Below are 23,229 nucleotides of genomic sequence, written 5' to 3'. Positions count from 1 at the left end.
TTTTTTAAGCTTTTAAACAATTAGTTTCTTAGGAGTCAAATGGTCTAAACTAATTTATTTTAATACCTAAAGTAGATTTCTCAAAAAAAAAAAAATTTCTTTACAGATTAATTTTTATACTCAAATATATCTTGAAAATTTATTTATCATATTATAGTTTTTTAGAAAAAAAACCTATTTTTTAGAAAGATCTCTGAACTGCTTTTATTCTAAATTTTTTTTTATAAATAAACCACATATTTTTTTATTTAAAAAAATCAATGATGTATAAAAATAGAATAAGCTCAATAAATACCTGAAAAATGAACTCCTTAAATAACTGCAAAAGACCATATACGGCTAAGTCAAGAGCTCATTGATAAATTTACATTTTTTTAAAACTTAAAATCAAATATATTAACTAAAACATGAGTAAAAAAAAATATTATAATATAATATATTCTAATGTTGTTTCATTTGTTTGTCCGCTTGTTTTTAATTGTTACAAAACATTATTAATGCGGTAGTCAATTCATGAATAAAAACAATTGGTGCATATGATAAATAAGTTATCAGGAAAACAAAGGTGGGGAATTTCTAGGAAGGTGCAGCTTGGCCACTTGCCTTGCATTTTTTTTTTATTATATTTTAATCCTTTAATTTGGAAAAAACACACACACACACACACACACAATTTTAGTTGATAAAGTTTTCATAAATTTAGATTCATAGATATCATGTGAAAGTTTTGCAAAGACTTGGATAACTTTCACAAGTCAATGAAACAATAATTTTATTAAATACACAGTTAAGTTAAAGAATAGAAGATAAATATAACCAAGATGAGTCATCATTGCTTTCTTTTTCTTTTTTCTTTTTTATAATTAATTTAGCCAACATCAAAGTTGCTGTCATTCATGACTTTAATTAATTCATTGAAGCAAATTGATATAAAAATATCTCAACCAATCTAAATTGAAATAATATATGTCAATGAAAGAACAAAGAGAAATATGTTTAACTATTTGCAACATTTCAGCTAACATGGCCACAAGATGGGTGTCCTTTCATCTTCTTAGCTCTTGTCAATTGCTTTATGACATCCAATCTTTCTGTTGAAAATGAAGAAGGGACCTGTTCAGAAATTTCAGATATTAAGCATAAATTTGATTTGAAAGTGATGAGGCGAATTAAATTTACCAAATTCGGCATGAGTTTCTTGATTATTGCTAAGATAATGACATAACCAATGGCAGTCACCTAATCCAACAAACCAAAGTTAAAGATTTATTAGTTCTGAAGAATTAAATTTTTTGATTAAGGAGGAACATTATCAGCATGTACTTACAGGAAGTAGCATTAGTACCACCAACGGAATGACGCAAATGACATCGATGAATGTTTGAAAAATCTTCTTCCTTTCCGTTGTAGTAAGCTTTCGTCCATAGAGTGGTTTTCGAAGAAAGGAGATGGTGACCGATATGTCTATGAAGAGCAATTGAATTCCCATGCACAGATCCTAGATCATAATTTCAAGTTAGTGACGAATTTGCAATTGTCAATGATACCAGAGAGAATGAAAATTCATACTGTCATAGTAGATAAAACAAAATGGCTATATTTTGCAATTATGCTCCGAGGAGGATCTATGTTGACAGCTTCAGGGTATGCATCGAAGATCTTATCAGAGCAGACAGGCTGTTAAATTTGAAGCAGTTAGTCAATGTTATATATATTATTTTGCAAGAAAGAAAAAAAGAAAAATGCATGATGTACTACCTGGTCTATTTCTGTAAACTTTGGAGTTGTTGGTGGTTCAAATATTTCATTAGCAGTAAGATCTGCAAGCTTCTCATGGGGGATCTCTACATGATAAATTTGCATTCTCTGTCAACGAACTGATAAAAATGACACTATTTCAGAAATGGGGATGTGCAAACTGTTGTTTGAAATGGGAAAGTTAACACAAACAATCATCAAAAAGAACAATGAGAACAAGAAGAGATTTTCGACCACTTCATTTGACTTACCATATTTTATCATAAGCAGCCCAGTAATCTTCAAGGCAAAGGCTTAGAAGGTTTTTGCTACAAAACATTTGAGCTAATCCAAGTTAGCACAAAATTAAAAGTTTCTCTTGCTTGTCGTACTTTTGTTTAGTTACCTTTCATTCAAAAAAATCACAACATTCACACTCGGAGTTTTTTGAGTCTTCTTACAGTAGAGAGCAAAGTTTGAGAATATGTCTGAGCAAACACCAAAAACTGCAGATAGAATTATCTCTTTCTCAGCTTGTGTAGGATGTTGTTTCGACCGCTTTCTAGCTTGTTGCCTAGTGCGCGACACTTCAGAATATAAATCGAGCCACTTAATTTCCTCGGTTACAACCTATCACAAAAATGATATTATAAATCAAGTTAAGCCCAAAAATGTGCTTAATATGTTCAACAAATGAAAAAGTATACCTCCATGAATAGTTGATACATGAGTAAGGAAGACAGATTCGGATATACAAACAGGATGCCGCATTCCAAGTAACTACAATAGCAATGTTCCAAAAATATATTTGATGAGTAGATATACAAAGATTTCAGATAAACACTCATTGAGTGAAGAAAGGTTACCAGATGAAGCTTTTCAAAGGTTCTTCAATATCATTTATGCCCATATGCAATAAGAACAGTCTTGTTTTCCTTCCCAGAAACGCAAATAGTCCTAGAATAGCCAAATCCCGTGCCAAAACCTGTAGATCTTATTAAATGAAAACTAGTAGCATCATTAACATTTGGATGAAATAATTCCCAGCCATAAATAAATAAGTGATCAACATCTTACTTAAAGGTCTGTGTAATTCTGTGCAATTTTTAAGGAAAAGTTGTTTGATTGTAGTTTGTAACTAAGAGCTACCAAAACATTGCCATTAGATATAAACCAAACTAATTATCTTGGTATGATAAACTCATACTAAAACTAAAAGGATGAGAAACCTATGCCTATATTTACTAAATTAACAAATGTAGAACTATTAGTTACGCTAACCGCTCTCTTAATAAAACAAAGAAACCAATTAACCAAGCTCCGATACTTTATTAGTTGCAAACTAAATATATAATCTAGGCTAATTCAACAAGAAAGCTTAAGATGAGAAATCTAAGCTTATATATTCAAATTTATACTAATCTAATTAGCTGATGTAAAATATTAACATGTATCAAGATGGTATATTAAAGTAATTAACAGTTGCGTATCCGTTAATTTGACAAATATTCATCTAAATACTTAAGCTTAAGTCTCTCAACCTATTAGTTTAAGTTTATAGGTTGCATTGATCCAGAAAAATATAAATGATTTGCATTTAACATGGTATCAGACCTAGGTTAATCAGTTTGTTTGCACCACCATGGTTATTAAAATAGACTAGCATGTATCAAGAGGTTATATTAAAGTAACAAATAATTCAAAATCAGTTGATTTGGTAAATATGAACTTGAATATATAAACCTAGGTCTCTTATCCTATTAGCTTTATTTTTTTTGTTCCAATTGGGTCCAAATGATATGTTTGGTTTGCATCTAGTAATACCTTCATAAATATTCAGTAAATTGAGACCCAAGGCAAGTTTTCTTGTAATAGTTTACCTGATTATCAAAGGAACCTTCAAGATGGTGAAGAAAAGTCTCTTTAACAAATGCAGCAAAAAGCTTTTTCTGTAACAACGTCATCCAAAAAAGTATCTCATCTTCTGTATTGTGATGCAATACCTTGGGACCAAAAATGTTCAAGAATTCATGTTCATGACCAGCCATGGTTGCAAACTGATATGAAATGCCTAATGATCCGAGAACACGTGCTGATTCAAAAAGTTCCTGTATTGTTTCAGCAAGAGTCGTGTAAAATGCAGGGCAAGAAATTCTTTGGGCACCCAACTTTGTAACAGCAATACAACTGCTGATAGTCAAAGAGATCATCTTAAGCTCATTGGATGTCTTCCTACCAAAGAGACAACGAAGTCTCAATAACTTCAATAATCAGTGGAAATTTCATAAACATAAGCAAAAAAACTACAATGACGAGAAAAAACGTTAAAATTAGTAAGAAAAATTGAAAAATATAGACCATTTTGCATATTCTGAGGCCCATCTTTCCAATGAAGGAGCAAAGTATCGATTCAACACAAGAACTTGTTCTATTCTAAACCGTTTCATTAGTTCGAGGTCCTTGTTTTCCAACACCTCTTCGATGCATTCCATGATCAAGCTTAAATTTGATGTAAGGCTGAAGCAAAAGAAAAGATAAATTAGTAATCCTATGAACTGTGCCTCGGAAAAAAATATTTTTCAATAAGTTAGTCAAAACTAACCTGATGCATAAAAGATGTTGATCATCAAACATGCTAACCATATCCATTACAGCTTTAAGAAAACCATAGACTGCTGCCTAAACATCCAGAAAAACAAATTTTCAAAATTTCCATTTGTTCCAGAGATTTAAGGGATGCAGTAAGATCAAGATGAAAAGATAGGCCAAACTCCAGACAATATGGCAATAAATATCTACATATGATCTTCAAAGAACATGAATGTCTATTAAAATATCAATACAAGGGCCTCATGACATAGCCACAAGGATTTCAGAAGTCTAAACTATTTGGCAACCAACACTCTTATCTAGTCAAGAACAAATTCATGATCACAAAGACAGAGTCAACAATACTCTAACTTAGAATCTGAAGATTAACATTCTTGAATTCAGGCTTATTTCGCAAGTCAAAGTAATGGTATATATCATTTGATAATAAAGAGAGACAGGTCTATTTAAAAACCAAATTTAAAAAGTAAAAATGAGAATAACATAAAAATTCAAGTAAATTTATGACTTTGATCATATTTCCTTCAACAACCAGTTCATAGGGAAGATATCTAGACCATGATAGTGTTGATTTACTTATATACCAGATATGCAGTTTGCCGGAGATGTAAGTCGACATCCACACCTATCCATGCCTTGACAAGTTTCAGAAAGTTTTTTGAGGATTCATGAGATTTAAAATCAGCAAAAACATTTGCAGCCAATTCATGCAATAGCTTGAGAGAATAATCCACATAGGAAATGAGCTTCCCATCATGATCATAAATATCTAAAGGCAGCTTCATCTTCTCATTGAAGTCGTAATTCTGAGAACCAGTACACACAATAACAGAACATCGTCTAGATAAATGTGTGCCCTGAATTGATGTGAAATCGGTAAAAAACCAAGGCAATGCATGAACTCTATTTGAAGAACCATTTCTGCAAGTACTTTGGAATCCTGATTTTAATGAAAGAAATGCAGGATGGATCTTGAAATCCCCTGATTTCCAACTTAAAAAAAAGTTTCTGCAACACAACATGAGCTAAAATTTCACCAACATCTCATCATAATAAGCAAAATCAAAATAATCATTTAGAAACTCTGATTGTATAACATTCATAATACATATAGCAACAACACCAAGGACTGCAGTAGAGTATCGATACCAGTTGTCACTTAATTTTGCTATTACTAACAGTGTATAACTCAGGCATACAAAAAAAGGGATATGATTAATGGAAAAATAAAAAAATAAAAAAATCTCCATCATTTTTATTCCAATCAACTAAGCTCAAGCAAAACAACACCACTTTTTGCTATTTCCTTCATTTTGCACTGATCCAAACAAACAATACCACAATAATCTAACAATTACTCAAATGAACACAAATATAAAGAAAAAGAAATACCAAACAAACATAAAAAGAGGGCTTTTTGATCTGTGAGTGGTTTCATAACAACTATGCCATATTAGATATCTAGAGAGCCCATTAGTGAAATCTTTGGTTAAAAAGATGCAATTTGTTTAAGAAATGAGAAGAAGTGGAGCAAAGATTGTTACCTGGAAGGAGAGATGGACGCCGTCGCCATGGCACGTCAAGCACAGCAAGGTCTGAGAAACAAGCGTTTTCTTCAATGCTAAAAGTATGCGCGTTTCTTCAATGCAAAGTGCTAAACGCCAAAGCAGCCAAAAACCAGGTGGAGGCTGTTGAGACTTCGGGCTTCCCGCCACCTTTCGCTTCCATCATAAATATTTTTTTTTTCTTAATAAACAAATGCAATATGATTAAATTTTTTTTAAAAAAAAAAAAGAAAATCAATTTGGTATTATATTATTATTATTATCATGCTATTATTGAGGATTGAATATTAATGCTCAACTTTATATTACTTGAAAAAAAATATGGTTTTTATTATATTTAAAGTAGAGTTTTTTCAGGCTATTTTTTTTTAATAAATAAATGTATAATTAACATAATTTCACCCGTATTTAATTACTTACAGAATTGATATAAAGTAATTGATGTGATATAAAAAACACTTGTATTTGTAATTATTTTTATTATGTCCAAACAAGCAAATAGTCATGGGTGAGGTGTCAATGTCTGTGGCATCCTCAAATTATATATATATATATATATATATTAAAACATATATGTATATACATATACCAGCATACATTTTCTAACGAGGTTTTTAATATTTTAAAATTTATAGATATTGGATACTATAGATATTTATAGATAGCCATTGGTGAGGTGTCAATGTTGCAGTTATTAAATTATAATATAATAGTTGTTTTTTATATTGGTGGTACATAAAGTTACTGTTATTTACTATGATTGGGCACTACTAGTTAGTGTTAAGTATTATTTGATATTACACAGATTGTGTGAGACATCTTTAAATTTGAATTTAAGGACATCTTAAGATGATGTGGCCAATCTATTTATATATATATATATACATAAATTTATTTATAACACCAAATCAATTAATTATATTATATTAATATATCAACCAACGAAGATAAGGATAGGCATGGACCCAACTTCGTCTTGAATCTGCAGGGTCCATTTTCCCTCAGGAGGGTACAGTATAAAAAGTATTAACCTCATAAATAAGTGAAATATAAAACAAATGCTTATGTTATTTTATATACTATATAAAATATTTTGTGTTGATCTCCTTTTAATTGAGTTAAGATTGGATGATAAATAATATAATTATTGTGATATCTTTTATATTATTTATGCAACTGCTTCATAGTTGTAACTAAATAATACCGATGGCAAGTGACTTGATAGTGATAATAATTGAATGACATTGATGACCAATCATAGGGTGATCGATGATGGTTGGTGACCTTCTAACAATCATGGATTGTGGTTAAAAAAATGTATAGTGGTCAAGACATTAGTGTAATTTTTTTAATTTTTAATTAATAATAATAATATTTTTAGTTTTTCTTATTTCTCACTTAAATTTTTTAAGTTGTTATGATGCTTTAAAAAAAAACCATTAACTTATGTTGCCCCTCACCACTTCTTTGTTTTGTATTCACACTCTATTTATAAATCAAAACAAAGTGAAAAATTGTGTATATTTAGCTTATTCATAAAAATATAAATATATGTTTTATATGTATGAATAATTAAACATAATTATTGAGAAATTTTTTTTACTTGCATTATATTATTATTATTATTATTATTATTATTATTATTATTATTATTATTATTTTCAAGTAGGATACTCTTTTCTAAATTTTTAATCCGAGTTGAACCGGAATTGATGGGTTTAGCAAACAGTGATTAGCTCCCGTACTGAACATCCCATATTTTTGAATGAATCTCTGGAATGAATCATCCCATATTTTTGTTTTAAATTTTTCATGGTGCATTGCTGGTGATTTTACTGTGATTAGCTCCCATACTGAACACAAAAGTTGCTTTTTTAATTATTATACTAGTAAGTCTGATTGTTTTAATGATTTTATCTCAAAAAATTTTCTTCTTGATGTTAATTTTAATGGTTCTAAATTTACTTGGCACAATGGGAGACCTAGCTCTGCTTGTAGTTGGGGCTAGGTTGGACATGTGTCTTGTGAATTTTAATTGGTCTTACTGTTTTAGTTCTTATTTTATTTCTCATTTGCCGAGAATTTATTCCGACCATTTTCTTTTACTTTTTTTTCGTGCTTTCCTAGACTCCTACTAAGATTAGGATTTTTAGATTTGAAAATTATTGGCTTGAATATGCTCAATGTCACAGTTGTCACTATATTGTCAAATCTTCCTAGGATTTTAAGCCACATTCTTCTCCTATGAATGTTCTCAATCATCTCCTTTGTAGAGTTAAGTGCAATCTTTTGGATTGGAGGATAAATGGCTTGAATTCTTTGGACAAAGATATTAGAATTGTAGAGGCCCTCATTGAAGATGGACATTGATTCCCAAATTCTAGATATTGCTGCTGTCATTTCTGAGGATTCTACTGTTTATATCACCCATAGAAGCCTTCACAATAAATATAGTGCCTTTCTTAGACAAAGTAACCTTAGATGGGCTCAACGATCCAGACTTATGTGGATGCTTAACGGGGATTTAAATACATCCTTCTTTCATATTAGTGGCAAGATGAATAAACACAAAAACTCAATTTTTCAGATTCTTGATTAGTAGGGAAATATTCAAACTAGTAAGGATGGGATTGAACAAATCACTCTAAATCACTTTAGTAATCTCTGGTTTGAAAATTCTAGCTTTTCTTTTTCAGATCTTATGAGAGCCCTTCCTTTAGACCTTCCTTCTTTATCTCCCCAAGATACTGATCAACTCATCAGAAAGGTCTCTAAAAGATAAAATTTTCAAAACTTTAAATTCCTTAGCCTGAAGGATTTAATGTTGAATTCTATAAGTTTATTTTGGCTTGATATTCATGGTGAGTTTTTTAATGTTGTTAATTATTTTTTTGAGAATGCTTGCATGCCTAATTCTTGGGGGTTCACTTTGCTCTTATCCCTAATTAAAAAGGATAATCCTCAAAATGTTTCTAATTTTCATCTTATTACCTTGTGTAATAATTGTTACAAGATTATCGTTAAGATCTTGGCCAACAGATTAAAGATTGTCTTACCCAACCTTATTGGGATAGAAGAATTAATCTTGATTTGTTCATGGCCAGTCTTCAGCTGATAATATTGTAACCCTTCACGAAATTGTGCACACTTTGGATAAGGATCATAGCTTTCCCAACTGGATGATTGTCAAAATAGACATAGAGAATTAAGGCATATGATACTATAAGCTGGAAGGTTATTCCTTCAACTTTGGCCAAGATGAATTTTTCCTCTATTTGGTTAGCTTGGATCAAGCCTTGTATCTCTACTCATTCTTGTTCCATTTTGCTTAATAATGTCCAGAAAGGGTTCTGGCCTGAGAATGTGAATAGCTCAAAGGCCAAATACATTGCTTCCATCATTGTTACTACTATGTGGATCATCTGGTGAGCAAGATGTTGCCTTATTTTCAAAGGTCAACAACTGGATCCTTATTGGATTACCCGGTCCTCGGTTGATCAAGTTCAGGATATTTCTAAGAGGGCAAATCAACAAAGGGAGTATTTCTTTATGAACATCCTTAAGAACTATCCATATAGCTATTTTATTTTTTCTGATGCTTCTTGGCTCCCAGATACTTTTTCCGGAGGCTGTGGATTTTACATCATTGACTTTTATAACCGATGCTTTTAGGTTGTTCCAATAGTACAGAATCTAGTGCATTGGATGTTGAATTGACTACTGCCGAACTTGGACTCAGAATTGCTGATGAGAGGAAGATCAAAGTTGTTGTCCTCTTTACTGATTGTTATAAGATTAAGCAATTTCTTAATCAAATCTTCACTTCGGACAGTCAGAGATTGATTCAAAAGTACACAACCTTAGAAGATCATGCCATGATATTTTGCTTTTTAACCAAGCCATGGATCTCCCAAGATGGTTAATGAAATGTATTAGAAGCTATGGTTACCATTTTTAATATCTCTTTGCTTGTTTTGTTTTAGCTGTTTAACTTTGTTATTAGCTCGTGAGTTCTTATGTACTGGGTTTTTGCCCTTATTTGTGTTTCTTTTATTTGTTTTATTTAATAAATAGCTCTCAATAGCTCTTTTTCTTCAAAAACTATGTGTGGAAAGTTGGGTTCAATGGTGTGCCCGGATCCAGCAAGATGTGTTTCTTAGGATGGATTGCGCTCTACTGGAGTTGATTATAGGATCATTGCCAATGGATGCAATGGATTATTGATAAACCAAACTTTTTATTTTTGGAAATAAACTTTGAGAATTTAAGTTTGGCCAAATGACTAATGAACTCTGTGATCTTTTCTTTTATTTGATTCGTAAGTCACATCTTTTCTTAATTTCTCATAACATTTTTTATTTTTACCAATGTTTTGATTAATCCATTTTAAAAAAAAATTATCAGTTGAGTCATATTCATTTTGTTTTACATAAGTATCATGTAATTTTATACTGAAAAGGTGGATAAACCGCATGCATTAGAAAGGAAAAGATAGCAGATACACCACCAAGCGACCCAAGTGTACGACTAAAACCACAAAAAGCGAGCAGATCCACTAGAGGTGGAAACAAAAAGGTAGCCAAAAACAAATAGCCAGACACACCACGGCCAAAGCGGTGACCGAGGATCAACAAATAAACTCACTGCCCCGGATCCCGAGCTAGGGTCCACGCCACTAGGGAGACACTCCATCCGTGGGGTCAACATGATGCGAGAGAACACCGGGATGCGACGCAAGGTAGAAAGCATGCTCACCAAAGCTCGCTTCTTTGAGAAGGAGGGGCTCAGAAAACCATAGAATCGAGCATGAACAATCTTCGAAATCACAGTGAGAGGGGACAAACAACTGCATTAAAAAAATGCGATCATTCCTAACAAGCCGGACATGCCAAATAATCGCTTTCACAATGACACCGCCTAAGGGTTGCAGATTAGGGCGTGATTAAACCACCAAGATCCCCACACTTCATCTAGGAAGAGGAAGCGCCATAAAACCAAAAAGGTTTTAGGAAGAAACCCCCAAATTGGTTGAACAAGCCCGACAATTACGGAAAAGATGGTCCACGATTCACGATGCGCATGGCACGAGACACAAGTAGTGGTAGGAAGTCTGTTGCAGCGCCGGCACGAGCTAAATTTTCCAAAGTAAGGATTTTATTCTTCCAAGCAAGCCAATTGAAGATATTAACCTTCTGTGGACACGAGAATTCAGACAACCCTGGCCATTGGGCATTTAATCCCTCCATCAACAGAAAGGTGTAGAAGGATTTAGCAGAAAGCGGTCGGGAGTTAGAGCCCACCATTTTAGATCATCCTCAGACTGATCCTCGCGGAGGGTGAATGTCTCCAGAAAACTCACCACCTCGGCATCCTCCGAAAAAGGTGCAATATCTAGAATGTGAAAAAGATCCTTAACTGGGTGCTGGTAGGGGTTTCATCGACTCGGAAAAACAAATCGAGGCCAAATATTCATAGGCGCTCAGCCAGGGTTTAAGCCATTTATCTTTCCCGTAATAACGCATGGGAACCACCGAAGCGATTTGCACGGTGCAACCTCTTAGAGCCGTGAAGCGATCGAAAAAGACCGCTCCAAAAGAAAAGAGGTCCTACCGTGACGGTGAATATCGCGAGGGTTCGATCTGAAATTCCATAGTTATATCGCACAATTGGCCACCCGAACCAACTCGCATCCGAGTACAATTTCCACCACCATTTGCGAAGGGGCGAGTTGAAAAACCTTCAAGTCGAGAATGCCCCACCCACCTAACTCCTTTGGTGCCTGAAATACTCTTCCGGTGACGAGACGACATTTAGGGTTTATCTAGATCGGTGCCCCACCACGAAAAGTCCCTCTAAAGTCCATCCCACCTCCCACGATCACCCGGCTCGGAGCGAAAGATAGACATCCGAGTACGTTGGAATTGCGGAGAGAGCAGGAATTTAACAAAGTAAGTCTACCACCGATAGGCGAGTGGCGAGCTTTCAAGATGATAACCTCCCCGGGACCTTGGCAATGAGGATTTCCAGTCCCTCTTCCTTGGTCTTCTTCCGGAAATAGGTATACCAAGATATGTAGCACGGAGACTGCCAACCGCACAACTAAGGGTCAGGGCCTCAGCTTGACTCGGAAGTTGGTCAACGCGAGAAGAGAATAGACAAGTTTTCGAGAAGTTGGTTTCCAACCCTGACATCCCTTCGAACATATATAGCAACTATGAAGAGAATAGACAAGTTTTTGAAATAATGTGGCCAATGGCCTATTAGCATCAAATTTTCTATGTGAAGGTATTCATGTCCTTATTTGTTGATATAGTAACTGGATCCACATATATGCATCTCTATGATGTAGCTTATTTACATTTCTTCAAAGAAAAAACCTATGATGGCCCTTGCTAATAGTTTACAAAGGGATCTCTTAAATAAATTCTCGACCAGCATGTTACTTGTCCTTTGTGTTTTTCTCAAAAGGTAATAATTTGGTAATGTTGATTAATTAAAGCTGTTATTTTATTTATCTTTTTTAAAAATGTAATTCACATTCTCATGTTTTATAAACCTATCACACCTATATGAGAAATGAACAGGTGCAAGCAATTAAAATTCTAAAATTAGACAAAATTGATCCAGCGTTGTCAATTTGTCCCGGACACAACTGAGAACCTAATTCCTCACTCCAACTTGGGCAGAGTAGGGCCTGAAGCTAAAATTCGGAAAACGGGGTAGAGGAATCTCTTCCTTACCCCTCCCCGCTCTCGAATATATAATTTAAATATTATGTATATATAAAGTTAAAAAAATATTTATATTAAATGAAAATATATATTAAAATATTTTTTGTGTACTTGGGTTCGAGGTTGGGAATGGGTTTGGGAAAATCGGGGTTCGGGTTAGGGAATACCTCCCCCTGTGAATCTTCATCCCATTGAGATCTCTAAATTGACCCCATTACAAAAGACATTGGCATAAAATTTTTAGAATCCTGAGTTTAAGTCCTACTATATGCAATGATGGTAATTGATAGATCCTTGATTGTAGGTGTAGGTCTACAACTTAAAAAATATATAATTAATTTTAATTAAAATCAAAAGGAATGGGAAAAGGCAATAATTGAACATGTGATTTTTTTGCCCTATCTCGCAGTTACAGGTTCAATGCTCATCAAAAACATGTGTACTTTTACTTTCAAGAAAGTCACGGGTCATGAAAATAACAACTTGTAACCATGTCCGCTTTTTGGGACCATTTGTGCACCTTCCACCATCTGGTCCATTCCCCAAACACACTGTCATATATCCACAGATTCTTTGCAAAAAAATATTTATTTAGCAATAAAAATATGTTTCTTTGAAACGTATAGGTTTGTATTCAAGGCAAGCACGGATGGACCCATACTAAAAGAATTTCTCTTTATTAATAGTCAACATAACTCAATTTAATACACATTAAATATGCAAGTGTTCAATGATTTTAAATGCATACATACCATGTCCTAGTCTACCTTTTCTTTTTCCTTAAACTTCAAAAGAATCCCCAGCCCACTGTTTGTACTAGACCAACCACCATGACTGATCACCATTCACCAACCAAACTCTATCCAGCGTGCCTTGATTAATTGATAAATAAACATACATAATTGAATATAAAAACAATCAAATTCCTTCTCCAAAAGAAATCTCTATTAATATTAAACCATTCAAATAATAAGGACCACCGACCACATATGATCATTTCTCCTCAAATGGCTTCCTCTTCTGCATATCTTCTCCTCCTTTTCTCCACCTTCATTCTTCTCCTACCAAGTCACAAACAAGCATGTTTCACCTCCATTTTCAGCTTCGGCGACTCTCTCGCCGACACCGGAAACCTCCTCTTCCTCGTCAACAACACTCACCGTGTCAATTACCTTCCCTACGGCCAAACTTTCTTCCATCACCCTACCGGCAGATTCTCCGATGGCCGTCTTGTTTGATTGACTTCCTAGGTAAAGTATATATAGTAGTACTACACATATATTTACATTAATTATATTAATTTAGTTCATATATATTCTCTATTCTTGATTTAAAATATGATGATGAATAATATAAATAAATGGAAAAAAATAATAACAGCGGAGGCGATTGGATTGCCATTAGTGCCACCGTACTTGGCCAGCGGCGATAGCCGGAACTTTGAGAAAAGGTGCCAACTTTGCGGTGGCTGGAGCAACCGCATTGAACAGTGACTTCTTTGAGAAGAATAAAAATATATTTAGATTTTGAACAAATTCTCTTTGGACGTGCAAGTTGAGTTGTTCAAACAGCTACTACCTTCCATTTGCTCAACTACTTCAGGGTTTTGTAAGTTGATTGATTAATCACTATAATATTATCTCTCTTTCTCGTCTCGATGAGTTTAGTCATTAAACTTTTTAAATTTTATACAGTGTTCCCTGTACTGTTTTCTGTACTGTTCAAACTACTTCAGTTTAGTCAAATCTCTCCCCAACAGTACTGTTCCCTGTACTGTTCATACAGTGTTCACCCGGGATTTTTATACTATTTTTATACTGTACATCCGGATTCAAGTACTGTTTAGTATTGTTATATTCATAAAAAAAGGCGTTTATCGTCTATTATTCAAAAAAAAAATTCAAAAATGTTATCCACTCACCAACAACCATTGTTTAATAGCCACTAACTTTTTTTTCAACCAAGCATAAGATTAATGAATTGACATTTTAAGTGGGGTTTGGTTGAATTTAAATTTAAAGGTAGTGAATTTTCAGTTATAATATAACTCGAAATAATCAGTTTTTAAAATACAATATATTTAAATTTAGTGTTTAGTTGCATACATTTTAATACACTATATTATGAAATTTTATATTTTGCTGATGTATATTTATATATATATTTATACACAGACTTATGTAGATATATACATATAGTATATGAGTATATATATATATATGTTTATATATGTAGTATATATATACATAAATATATTTAGTACATATTTCTTAGCTAATGGAGTATTTATCATCTAATATCATTGAGGATTCAAAATCCCCATTATAATAGTGGTTAAAAGATGTGATTTATATATATTTATTAAAAGAAAAACTCTTGGATTAATTCACAAATATTTTCACTGAGAGAAATTAAAATTAAAGTTTTTTCCCAAATGCAATCTCATATTATCTATTTTTAGTTTTATGTTTTAAAAATATTATGTAACCACATTTGATACAATTTTATATATAATATTCACATCTACTATCCCTCACGCCACACATAATATATATATATATATACATATATATAATATTTTAAACCATTATGTCATTTAATTTAGACATCATGTCCCTGCCAAAAATGAAAAAAAGTAAATTACATTATACACCATGATTATATTTAATATTTTTAAACTATATATATAAATCATCAATATGGTACAATATTTGTGTGTACTTAAATCAAATATATGTATGAATATCTAAAATTTAAGATATTGTTAAAGTCATTCAACTTAAGTGATTAGCAGTATTAAAAATAGATTTTTTATATCACATAACACACACTTACCCATCGTAGAGATATGCATTTATCGTCCTTAAAAAAAAACAATTCAAGACACTGATCACATCTCCAAACACAATTATGGAAAGATGACCCCATACTGAAACTATTAATTGTCGCCTCACAGCTAATATATCTTTTTCACGTAGTCCCCATTGTGAGAGAGATGCCAAAGATATCTAATTACTACTTATGACCGGGCTGCATTCTAATTTAATTATGTTTTTGTTGAGCCGGTCATATTTGTCTAATCACTACTTTTATATCTATGTTGGTACGTCTCTTATGCTGCTTAATTAATATATTTTAGATGATGATGAATCCTATAGCGACATGAATTTATCTTAAGCTTTGATGTTTTTCACAGAATGTGATGAGGAAGTTAAGCAGTGCACTGTTCTTAATGGGAGAATTGGAGGCAATGACTACAACCACCCATTTTTCAAGGAAGAAGCTTGGAAGAAGTGGTAACATTTGTACCTTTAGTGATCAATGCTATAAGCAGAGCGCGTTACTGAAGTGATTGAGCTTGGAGCAAGAACATTGTTGGTGCCTGGGAACTTACCAATTGGATGTAGCTCAGCCTACCTTACTGTTCTTCATGTCTCTAATAATGAAAGCTATGATCAACAAACAGGTTGCATCAATTGGTTGAATGAGTTCTCCTCATCACCACAACCAGTTTTCTCATCAATGAGCTACAGCTTCTGAGGAAACTGCATCTCATGTCACCATCATCTAAGCTGATTATTTTGAGGCCCTTATGCCTCAGTTTTCCCGATCACCTGAAAACATGGTACGTTCATATTGATTTTAATTAGTGTTTTTCGTTTAAAGGTTATTATTATTTTTGAAGTATGAGTCGTTATTCATTTTTGTTTCTTAACTTCAAATTAATTATATATATATATATATAATCACCGATTTTTCGGTTTATCTCTATTTAATTTGTTCTTTTGCTTAAGATATTTATTCAGAAAAATTCTTGAGATCAGATGGCGAAAACCCACTCAAGATGAGAGGGTGTATAGATATTTGATGATTCTTTTACTGTTATATTATAACTTCATAGACTGTGCATGTGACTTATTTATCAAAATAAATATATGTAATAAGCATTTGTTTTTAGATCGTTGTCATTCACATGCTTTGTGATTGAGAGTGATCTTTGACGACTGAGCTAAGGATCACAACACCGACAATGCTCAAACTAGACTTTCACAAAATGAAAATGAACATGATATATATATATATATATATATATATATATATATATATATATATATATATATATATATATATATATATGCTTATCAATTCAGTGACAAATAATGGTTTTACATCCTCGAAGTATTTAATAATATCTTGACATAAATATGCTTTGAAGAATTCATAAATCTTTCTTTGGGGTACTTCTTAATAAATAATTGTGTGTCATATTAATTTCCAACTGTTATAGATAATACTTGGTTATCTAAAAGCTGTCTAACGTCTTCAGTTTATCAAAACAACAACAACAATTTTGTAATTAATTTTTGCATTACACAAAACAAAGATTTATCTTGGTTTTGAAAACACAAAAACAAAATAGAAAGTTCTTTTAATAGTTATCTGAAATATATATTATTATACTCTTTCTGTGGGCTTTTCGGCCTACTTCCGGGGTTTGGAAGTTTCCCTCTAAGAGCTTGTTGTGGGAGGTGAAGGTTTAGTATAGCTACAACCTCATCTTTGTGAATGTGGAGAGTTGGGATCAACAGTATTGCATGGAGCCATCAAACCATGTTGCGGACCGGAGTACATTTAACTGAAGCTGGTTACAAGCACATTGCCACTGGTCTCGGTTCAAGGTAAGTTTACTAATCCCTCCCTTCGCTCAGACATGCTCCACCGAGAAACAATTGTAAAGCTTCTCTGATTTTTAATCAATATTCATCTTAGAGTATTGTTTCATCGTGCATAAGCTTTGCATATGGATGTAGCGAGGATGATCTTAATAAGTGTTGTAAGTTGTACTGTGAATGATTAATATGTCACAGTTGCTTGAAAGACATAGTTAATAAACATTAGTATTTGAGAATACTGAAATAACAGTGGTCATGACTCGTGCTCAGTTTGTTGGTGGATAACAAGATGTGAGATGGGACATATATTCTCCTTGACTTCTAATTAAAAAAAGAAAAATTCTTATTTTACATGTATTTGGTTTATACCCAAACAAAAATAAAATTGTATATATATATATAAGACCACAAGTGATTTCTCTTGAATTCATTTATATATATATATTTATATTAAAAATCTTAAAATATATGAATGTTTCATATGTCACATTTGCTTGAAAAGTTGGAAAAATGAGCAGTCATGCTCAGCTGGTTGGTGGATGTCAAGATGTGAGGTGGGACATGTATATATTCTCCTTGATTTCTAATTACAAAAATTCTCATTCTACACATATTTTGTTTATAACCAAACAAAAATAATATATATATATATATATGTTCGATCATCTATATGTACGTTCGTAGAATCGAAATCTACAAACATTACTATCCGTTGTTGGTTTCGATCCAGCAGGTTACTATTTAATAAATAATTTTCTTTATCGCGATGAAATGAATACGTAGTAATTTGATCCGAGCGATTTGTGACAGTAACTAAATTAATCAACAGATTAGTCAAAATTAGTTCTCCTATATAGCTAAGTTAATGCTCTTTGTGTTTGTGCAGCAGATGTCGTGAGCGTCCCTAAAATTAGTTCTCACCAGTAGCTCAAGTTAATACTACTGTGCTTCGCTGCTGCGACATCTCGTGAACGTCCACAGACAACACTTTCATATATATATATAGTATAGTATAAATGATTTCTCTGACTCATTTATATACTTTTTAGATTATGAAGATGAAGAAGGGTGATAATCACATACAGATATATAAATATCCACAAAAATGGATTAATTTCAATTTTATTACGGAAAAACAGTTACAACCTTATAAAGATAGGAGCCACTGAGGAGCATATAAACAGGCCCTAGCCAACCCAAACATGGGCTTAAGAAGACAGCCCAAAGGGCTAGGTTGGGCTTAAATATGCAGGCCCAATTGAATTTCGAGATAGCTTAGGTCATGTAGATTTTGGTCCATCTCGGACCGGGCCTCAGAATAAATACTTGTTTTGTGTAGTATAATTTGCACTCATTTATGTTACATATGCTATGTTTATTTATTTGGTTTTATTTAATTACCTGTACTATTTTGTAGAAAAATAACGTTTTAAATGAATCGTGATCATCTGTTAAAAAGCTCGAGGCTTGGCTCAGTGAGAGCTTTGACTCAACGCGGTTCATTAAGGCAAACCAGTAATTCCCAAGCTCAATTTCTAAAGTCATAAAGACAAGTAGTCTGAAGCTTTTGAACACCGCTCAAAGCTTTTAGCTCAGCTAAGGCTTGTGAACAACTACTTATTTATAGAATCACTACAAGCTTGTTTATAATAACTTAAAGCTTATTTATAGTGTTATGAAATAAATTTATTTATAAAAATTATTAATATCATTAGTAGAATTGTCTCATATATAGTATTATTGATAAAGGTATTTATATAAAAGCATTTAAAGAACTATTTATAGTATTAATATTAATATGGGTTTATATGGGATCAACATTTATAATACATGTTACAAAAATATTACACATCATTATAGTATAAGTTTAAGGAAAAGATAAGATTAATTTATAATTTTTGTTATAATAAGGTTTAATATTATTTTAAAACAATACATTTAATAATAACAACGACAACATATTATTTATGAGACCATGTTTTTATCAAGTTAACAAGTCGATCTTGAGCCTTAAAAATTTCATGAAGCTCAAGTAGGCTAAATTTGACTTAGCGCTAAGGTAAGCTAAGGCTCAATTAAAAATAGTGGCAAGCCAAATTAACTCAGCGTATTTACAACCCTATAATTTAATTTATTTTTGGATTGGTTAGATTGGACTTAAGACTAATAAAATTTCGATGAGCAGTACTTGGACCAACATAATCTGACCCAAAGGAATTCGGCCCGGCTCTGCCTATATATATTTATATGTGCATATGTTATTTTTCAAGTTGAGCCCACAAGTATGTGGTATTTCATTTTCCTCCAAACTTTAAGCTCGGGTTAAATTCTCTCCGTGGCCATATTTCTCAATAACTAAATAAATAAATAAATAAATGAAAAGAAAAAAAAATGACAAACAAGAGTTCCAGATCCTTGCGTCTTGCTGAGGCCATCTGCCTTTGTTTGATGTCATCGCCATTTTCTCTGTTTCTCCGCTCTCATCCGTCGTGGATCAGCCGGCCTCGGTACTGTCAAGTCCTTTTTCTTCTCTTCTGCTTTTGTAGCTTTTTGTTCGGTCTAGTTGTTTACGTTAGTTGTTTGTTTTTACTGTTTCGATCTTTTAATAAATTCGCGATTTATCTACTTTACTATTCCGCATCCATTAGAGATGAAAGATGACTGCCTAATAATAGGCCATATATATACACCCTTAGAAAAAAGATTTATGTCCATATAAATAATCATTAATCTACTTCTACCCCACCTAAACATTGAACATGTACAGCACAGTAATGCCACCGTCACAAGCATATAATTAATTCAATATATTGAAGTATGAATCATTATTCATTTTTGTCTTTTAACATCAAATTATAAATATATATATATATATATATATATTATCAATGATCGCTAGACCCATTGTCATCAGTTTTTTATTGCGTGAAATATTTATATCAAAAAAATTTGAGATCGAATATTAAAAAGATGCAAAATAAGAATATAGATGTTTGATGAATTTACGATTGTATTCTCTCGGACATAGTGGCAAATATACATGATATATCCTCACTTCTCTAACATAGGGGCATATGTGACTTATTTATCAAAACAAATACATAATAAAATAATCCTTTTAGATCATTTGTCTAACTTGCTTGTGATTGAAGCGACCTTTGACGATTGAGCTGAGATCACAACTCAAACAATTTTTCAACTAGCTAGACTTGACAAATGAAAATGAATGATGATGCTTACCAATTCATTGACAAATCAATGGTTTCAAATCTTAAGTATTCAATAATATCTTGACATATATATATATATATATATATATATATATATATATAAATAGAAGTTGAAAAACCTAAAACTCATATTTTGACGATTATAAATATCACTCATTCGATACCAATTTAATAATACGATATATATAAAGGAGGAGGCAAAAGTGTTTAAATTCTTTCTCAATGACATCTGCTTTCTCATATAGTTTCTATGCACCGTACACACACCGCACTCTATTTACTATGCGACATTCTGGACCTAATATTACTTTATCAATACTTATTTAATGGGTTTGAGTGCTGGCCTAAAAAGTTTATAAATCACCGTAATTAGTGTAATTTTATTCCTATATATCTCTTTAACAATATCCTTTAAATAATGGATACTTGTCACCTACTAGTCAAAAACACAAAAAAATAATAAATGTATAAACTTTGTTTAGTTTTTTTACTTAATAAATAATTGTGTATCTTATTAATTTCAACTGCTATTAATTCCCCCAGTTTTCTTATATAATAGTTTACTTGTTATATAAAAGTTAACTTTTCATGACTTTATTGAGAATAAATAATAATTAATTTTGCGTTAAAAATTTATCTGGTTTGAAAAAAAAAAAAATAGAAAGTCTTAGTTACCTACTTACCTCAAATATATTTTTAATGTTTTTTCGGCCTACTTCCAGGGTTTGGAAGTTTCCCTCTAAGAGCTTGTTGTGGAGGTGGAGGTTTGTATAACTACAACTTTTCTTGTGACTGTGTAGAGTTGGGATCAACAGTGTGCATCGAGCCATCAAACCATGTTACTTGGGATGGAATACATTTAACTAAAGCTGGTTACATGCACATTGCCACTGGTTTGGTTCAAGGTAAGTTTACTAATCCTCCCTTCCCTCAAACATGCACCACAGAAACAATTGTAAATCTTATTGATTTTAATCAATATTCATCTTATCGAATTAAGTTCATGCGCATGTTTTCATTTTTATGGAAAAAACAATATATAATGAGAATGATCTTAGTAAGTGTTGTAAGTTGTACTGTGAATGATTAATATGTTACAGTTGCTTGAAAGATATAATTAATGAACATTAGTATTTGAGAATAGTGGAATAACATTGATCACGACTCATTATTGCTCAGTTTGCTGGTGGATGATAATTAAGGTGTGAGATGGGGCATGCATGTATCTCTTTTTATTTTTCAGGGTATTTTTTTTCTGAATAAGTAAAAAAATAAATAAATGCATAATTAACAGTATTTCACCCATATTTATGGAGTTGATATAAAATACTTGACGTGATATTAAATACACTTGTATCTGCAATTATTTTTATTTTGAACAAATAAGCAAATATGCATGACCGAAGGTGTCAATATTAGTGGCCTCCTCTAGGATTTTAATATTTTAAAACCTACAAATATTTGATGGCAGACGTTAAATCATAATATAATAGTTGTTGAATTTATTTTATTACATGAAATATTTATTTAATCTAAAAATCGAAACTTAAATTGATACAAAATGAGGATATAAATATTTGTTGATCGAACTTATGGTTATATTCTCAACTGTATACATGTTATATCCCTCACTTCTCTAACATAGGGGCATATGTGACTTATTTATCAAAACAAATACATAATAAAATAATCCTTTTAGATCATTTGTCTAACTTGCTTGTGATTGAAGCGACCTTTGACGATTGAGCTGAGATCACAACTCAAACAATTTTCAACTAGCTAGACTTGACAAATGAAAATGAATGATGATGCTTACCAATTCATTGACAAATAATGGTTTCACATCTCAAGTATTCAATAATATCTTGACATATATATATATATATATATATATATATATATATATATATATATATATATATGAGTAAAACCTAAAACTCGTATTTTGAAAAATATAAATATCAGTCATTAGATAACCCAATGATATTACATAAAAATATAAAGGGAAAGACAAAAATATAAATTCTTTCTCAGTAGTATTGTTTCTTATATAGTTTATTCACTGCACAGTCGGACTTGTTTATGCACCGTACATTTGGATTCAATACTATTTACAATACTATTTATTGGGTTTGGGTGTGGCTCTACAAGGTTTATAAGATACCGTAATTAATGCACCTTCATATATATCTTTGACAATCCTTTTAAAAAAGAGCGCTTGTCATCTATTAGTTAAAAACAAAATAAAAAAATATATAAACTGTGCGTAATTTTTTTACTAAATAAATAATTGTGAATATATAATAGTTAACTGTTCGTTTATTGAAAATAAATAATTAGTTAATTTTAGCGTTACAAAAACAAAAAATATTTATTCGGGTTTGGAAAAAAAAAGAAAGTCTTTTAATTGTTATCTCCAATATATTTTTATTTTTACTTTTATTTTTTTGTTTCTGGTTTTCAGCCTACTTCTGGGGTTTGAAAGTTTCGCTCTAATAACTTGTAGGAAAAATTATAAAATTAAAAATTTAAAGAAAATCTATAATCTGATAAAGGAGCACGCTTTACAAAATTTAAATAAAACCAATAATAAAAAAATAACAATATATTGTGTTTATTCATAAAATATAAATATGTGTTGTATATGTAAGTATTTAAATATAATTTTTGAAATAATATAAGT

The 23,229-nt window shown here is 31.8% G+C and overlaps 2 protein-coding genes across 2 annotated transcripts; both read right to left on the bottom strand.

Annotated features, from left to right (window-relative positions):
• Positions 1 to 981: 981 nt before the first annotated feature.
• LOC120250469 (LETM1 domain-containing protein LETM2, mitochondrial-like) lies at positions 982 to 1,774 on the bottom strand. The gene is made up of 5 exons (XM_039259290.1): positions 1,759 to 1,774; positions 1,570 to 1,677; positions 1,328 to 1,498; positions 1,180 to 1,239; positions 982 to 1,113 (listed from the first exon to the last, which is right to left on the bottom strand). The coding sequence occupies exons 2-5, from the start codon at positions 1,573 to 1,575 to the stop codon at positions 1,015 to 1,017; spliced, it is 336 nt and encodes a 111-aa protein (XP_039115224.1). The 5' UTR covers positions 1,576 to 1,677; positions 1,759 to 1,774; the 3' UTR covers positions 982 to 1,014.
• A 57-nt stretch (positions 1,775 to 1,831) lies between these two features.
• LOC120249320 lies at positions 1,832 to 5,951 on the bottom strand. The gene is made up of 10 exons (XM_039257822.1): positions 5,892 to 5,951; positions 4,932 to 5,355; positions 4,340 to 4,416; positions 4,096 to 4,254; positions 3,618 to 3,969; positions 2,604 to 2,722; positions 2,445 to 2,517; positions 2,144 to 2,367; positions 2,010 to 2,066; positions 1,832 to 1,877 (listed from the first exon to the last, which is right to left on the bottom strand). Exons 1-10 carry the CDS (start codon positions 5,918 to 5,920, stop codon positions 1,832 to 1,834), a joined length of 1,560 nt encoding a protein of 519 aa, XP_039113756.1. The 5' UTR covers positions 5,921 to 5,951.
• Between the last annotated feature and the right edge of the window lie 17,278 nt (positions 5,952 to 23,229).

Source organism: Dioscorea cayenensis, chromosome 19 (genome assembly GCF_009730915.1).
Source record: "Dioscorea cayenensis subsp. rotundata cultivar TDr96_F1 chromosome 19, TDr96_F1_v2_PseudoChromosome.rev07_lg8_w22 25.fasta, whole genome shotgun sequence".
In the NCBI taxonomy this organism is placed as follows: domain Eukaryota; kingdom Viridiplantae; phylum Streptophyta; class Magnoliopsida; order Dioscoreales; family Dioscoreaceae; genus Dioscorea; species Dioscorea cayenensis.
Note: the sequence above shows the minus strand (reverse complement) of the source record. Positions and strands in the feature narration are given on the sequence as shown.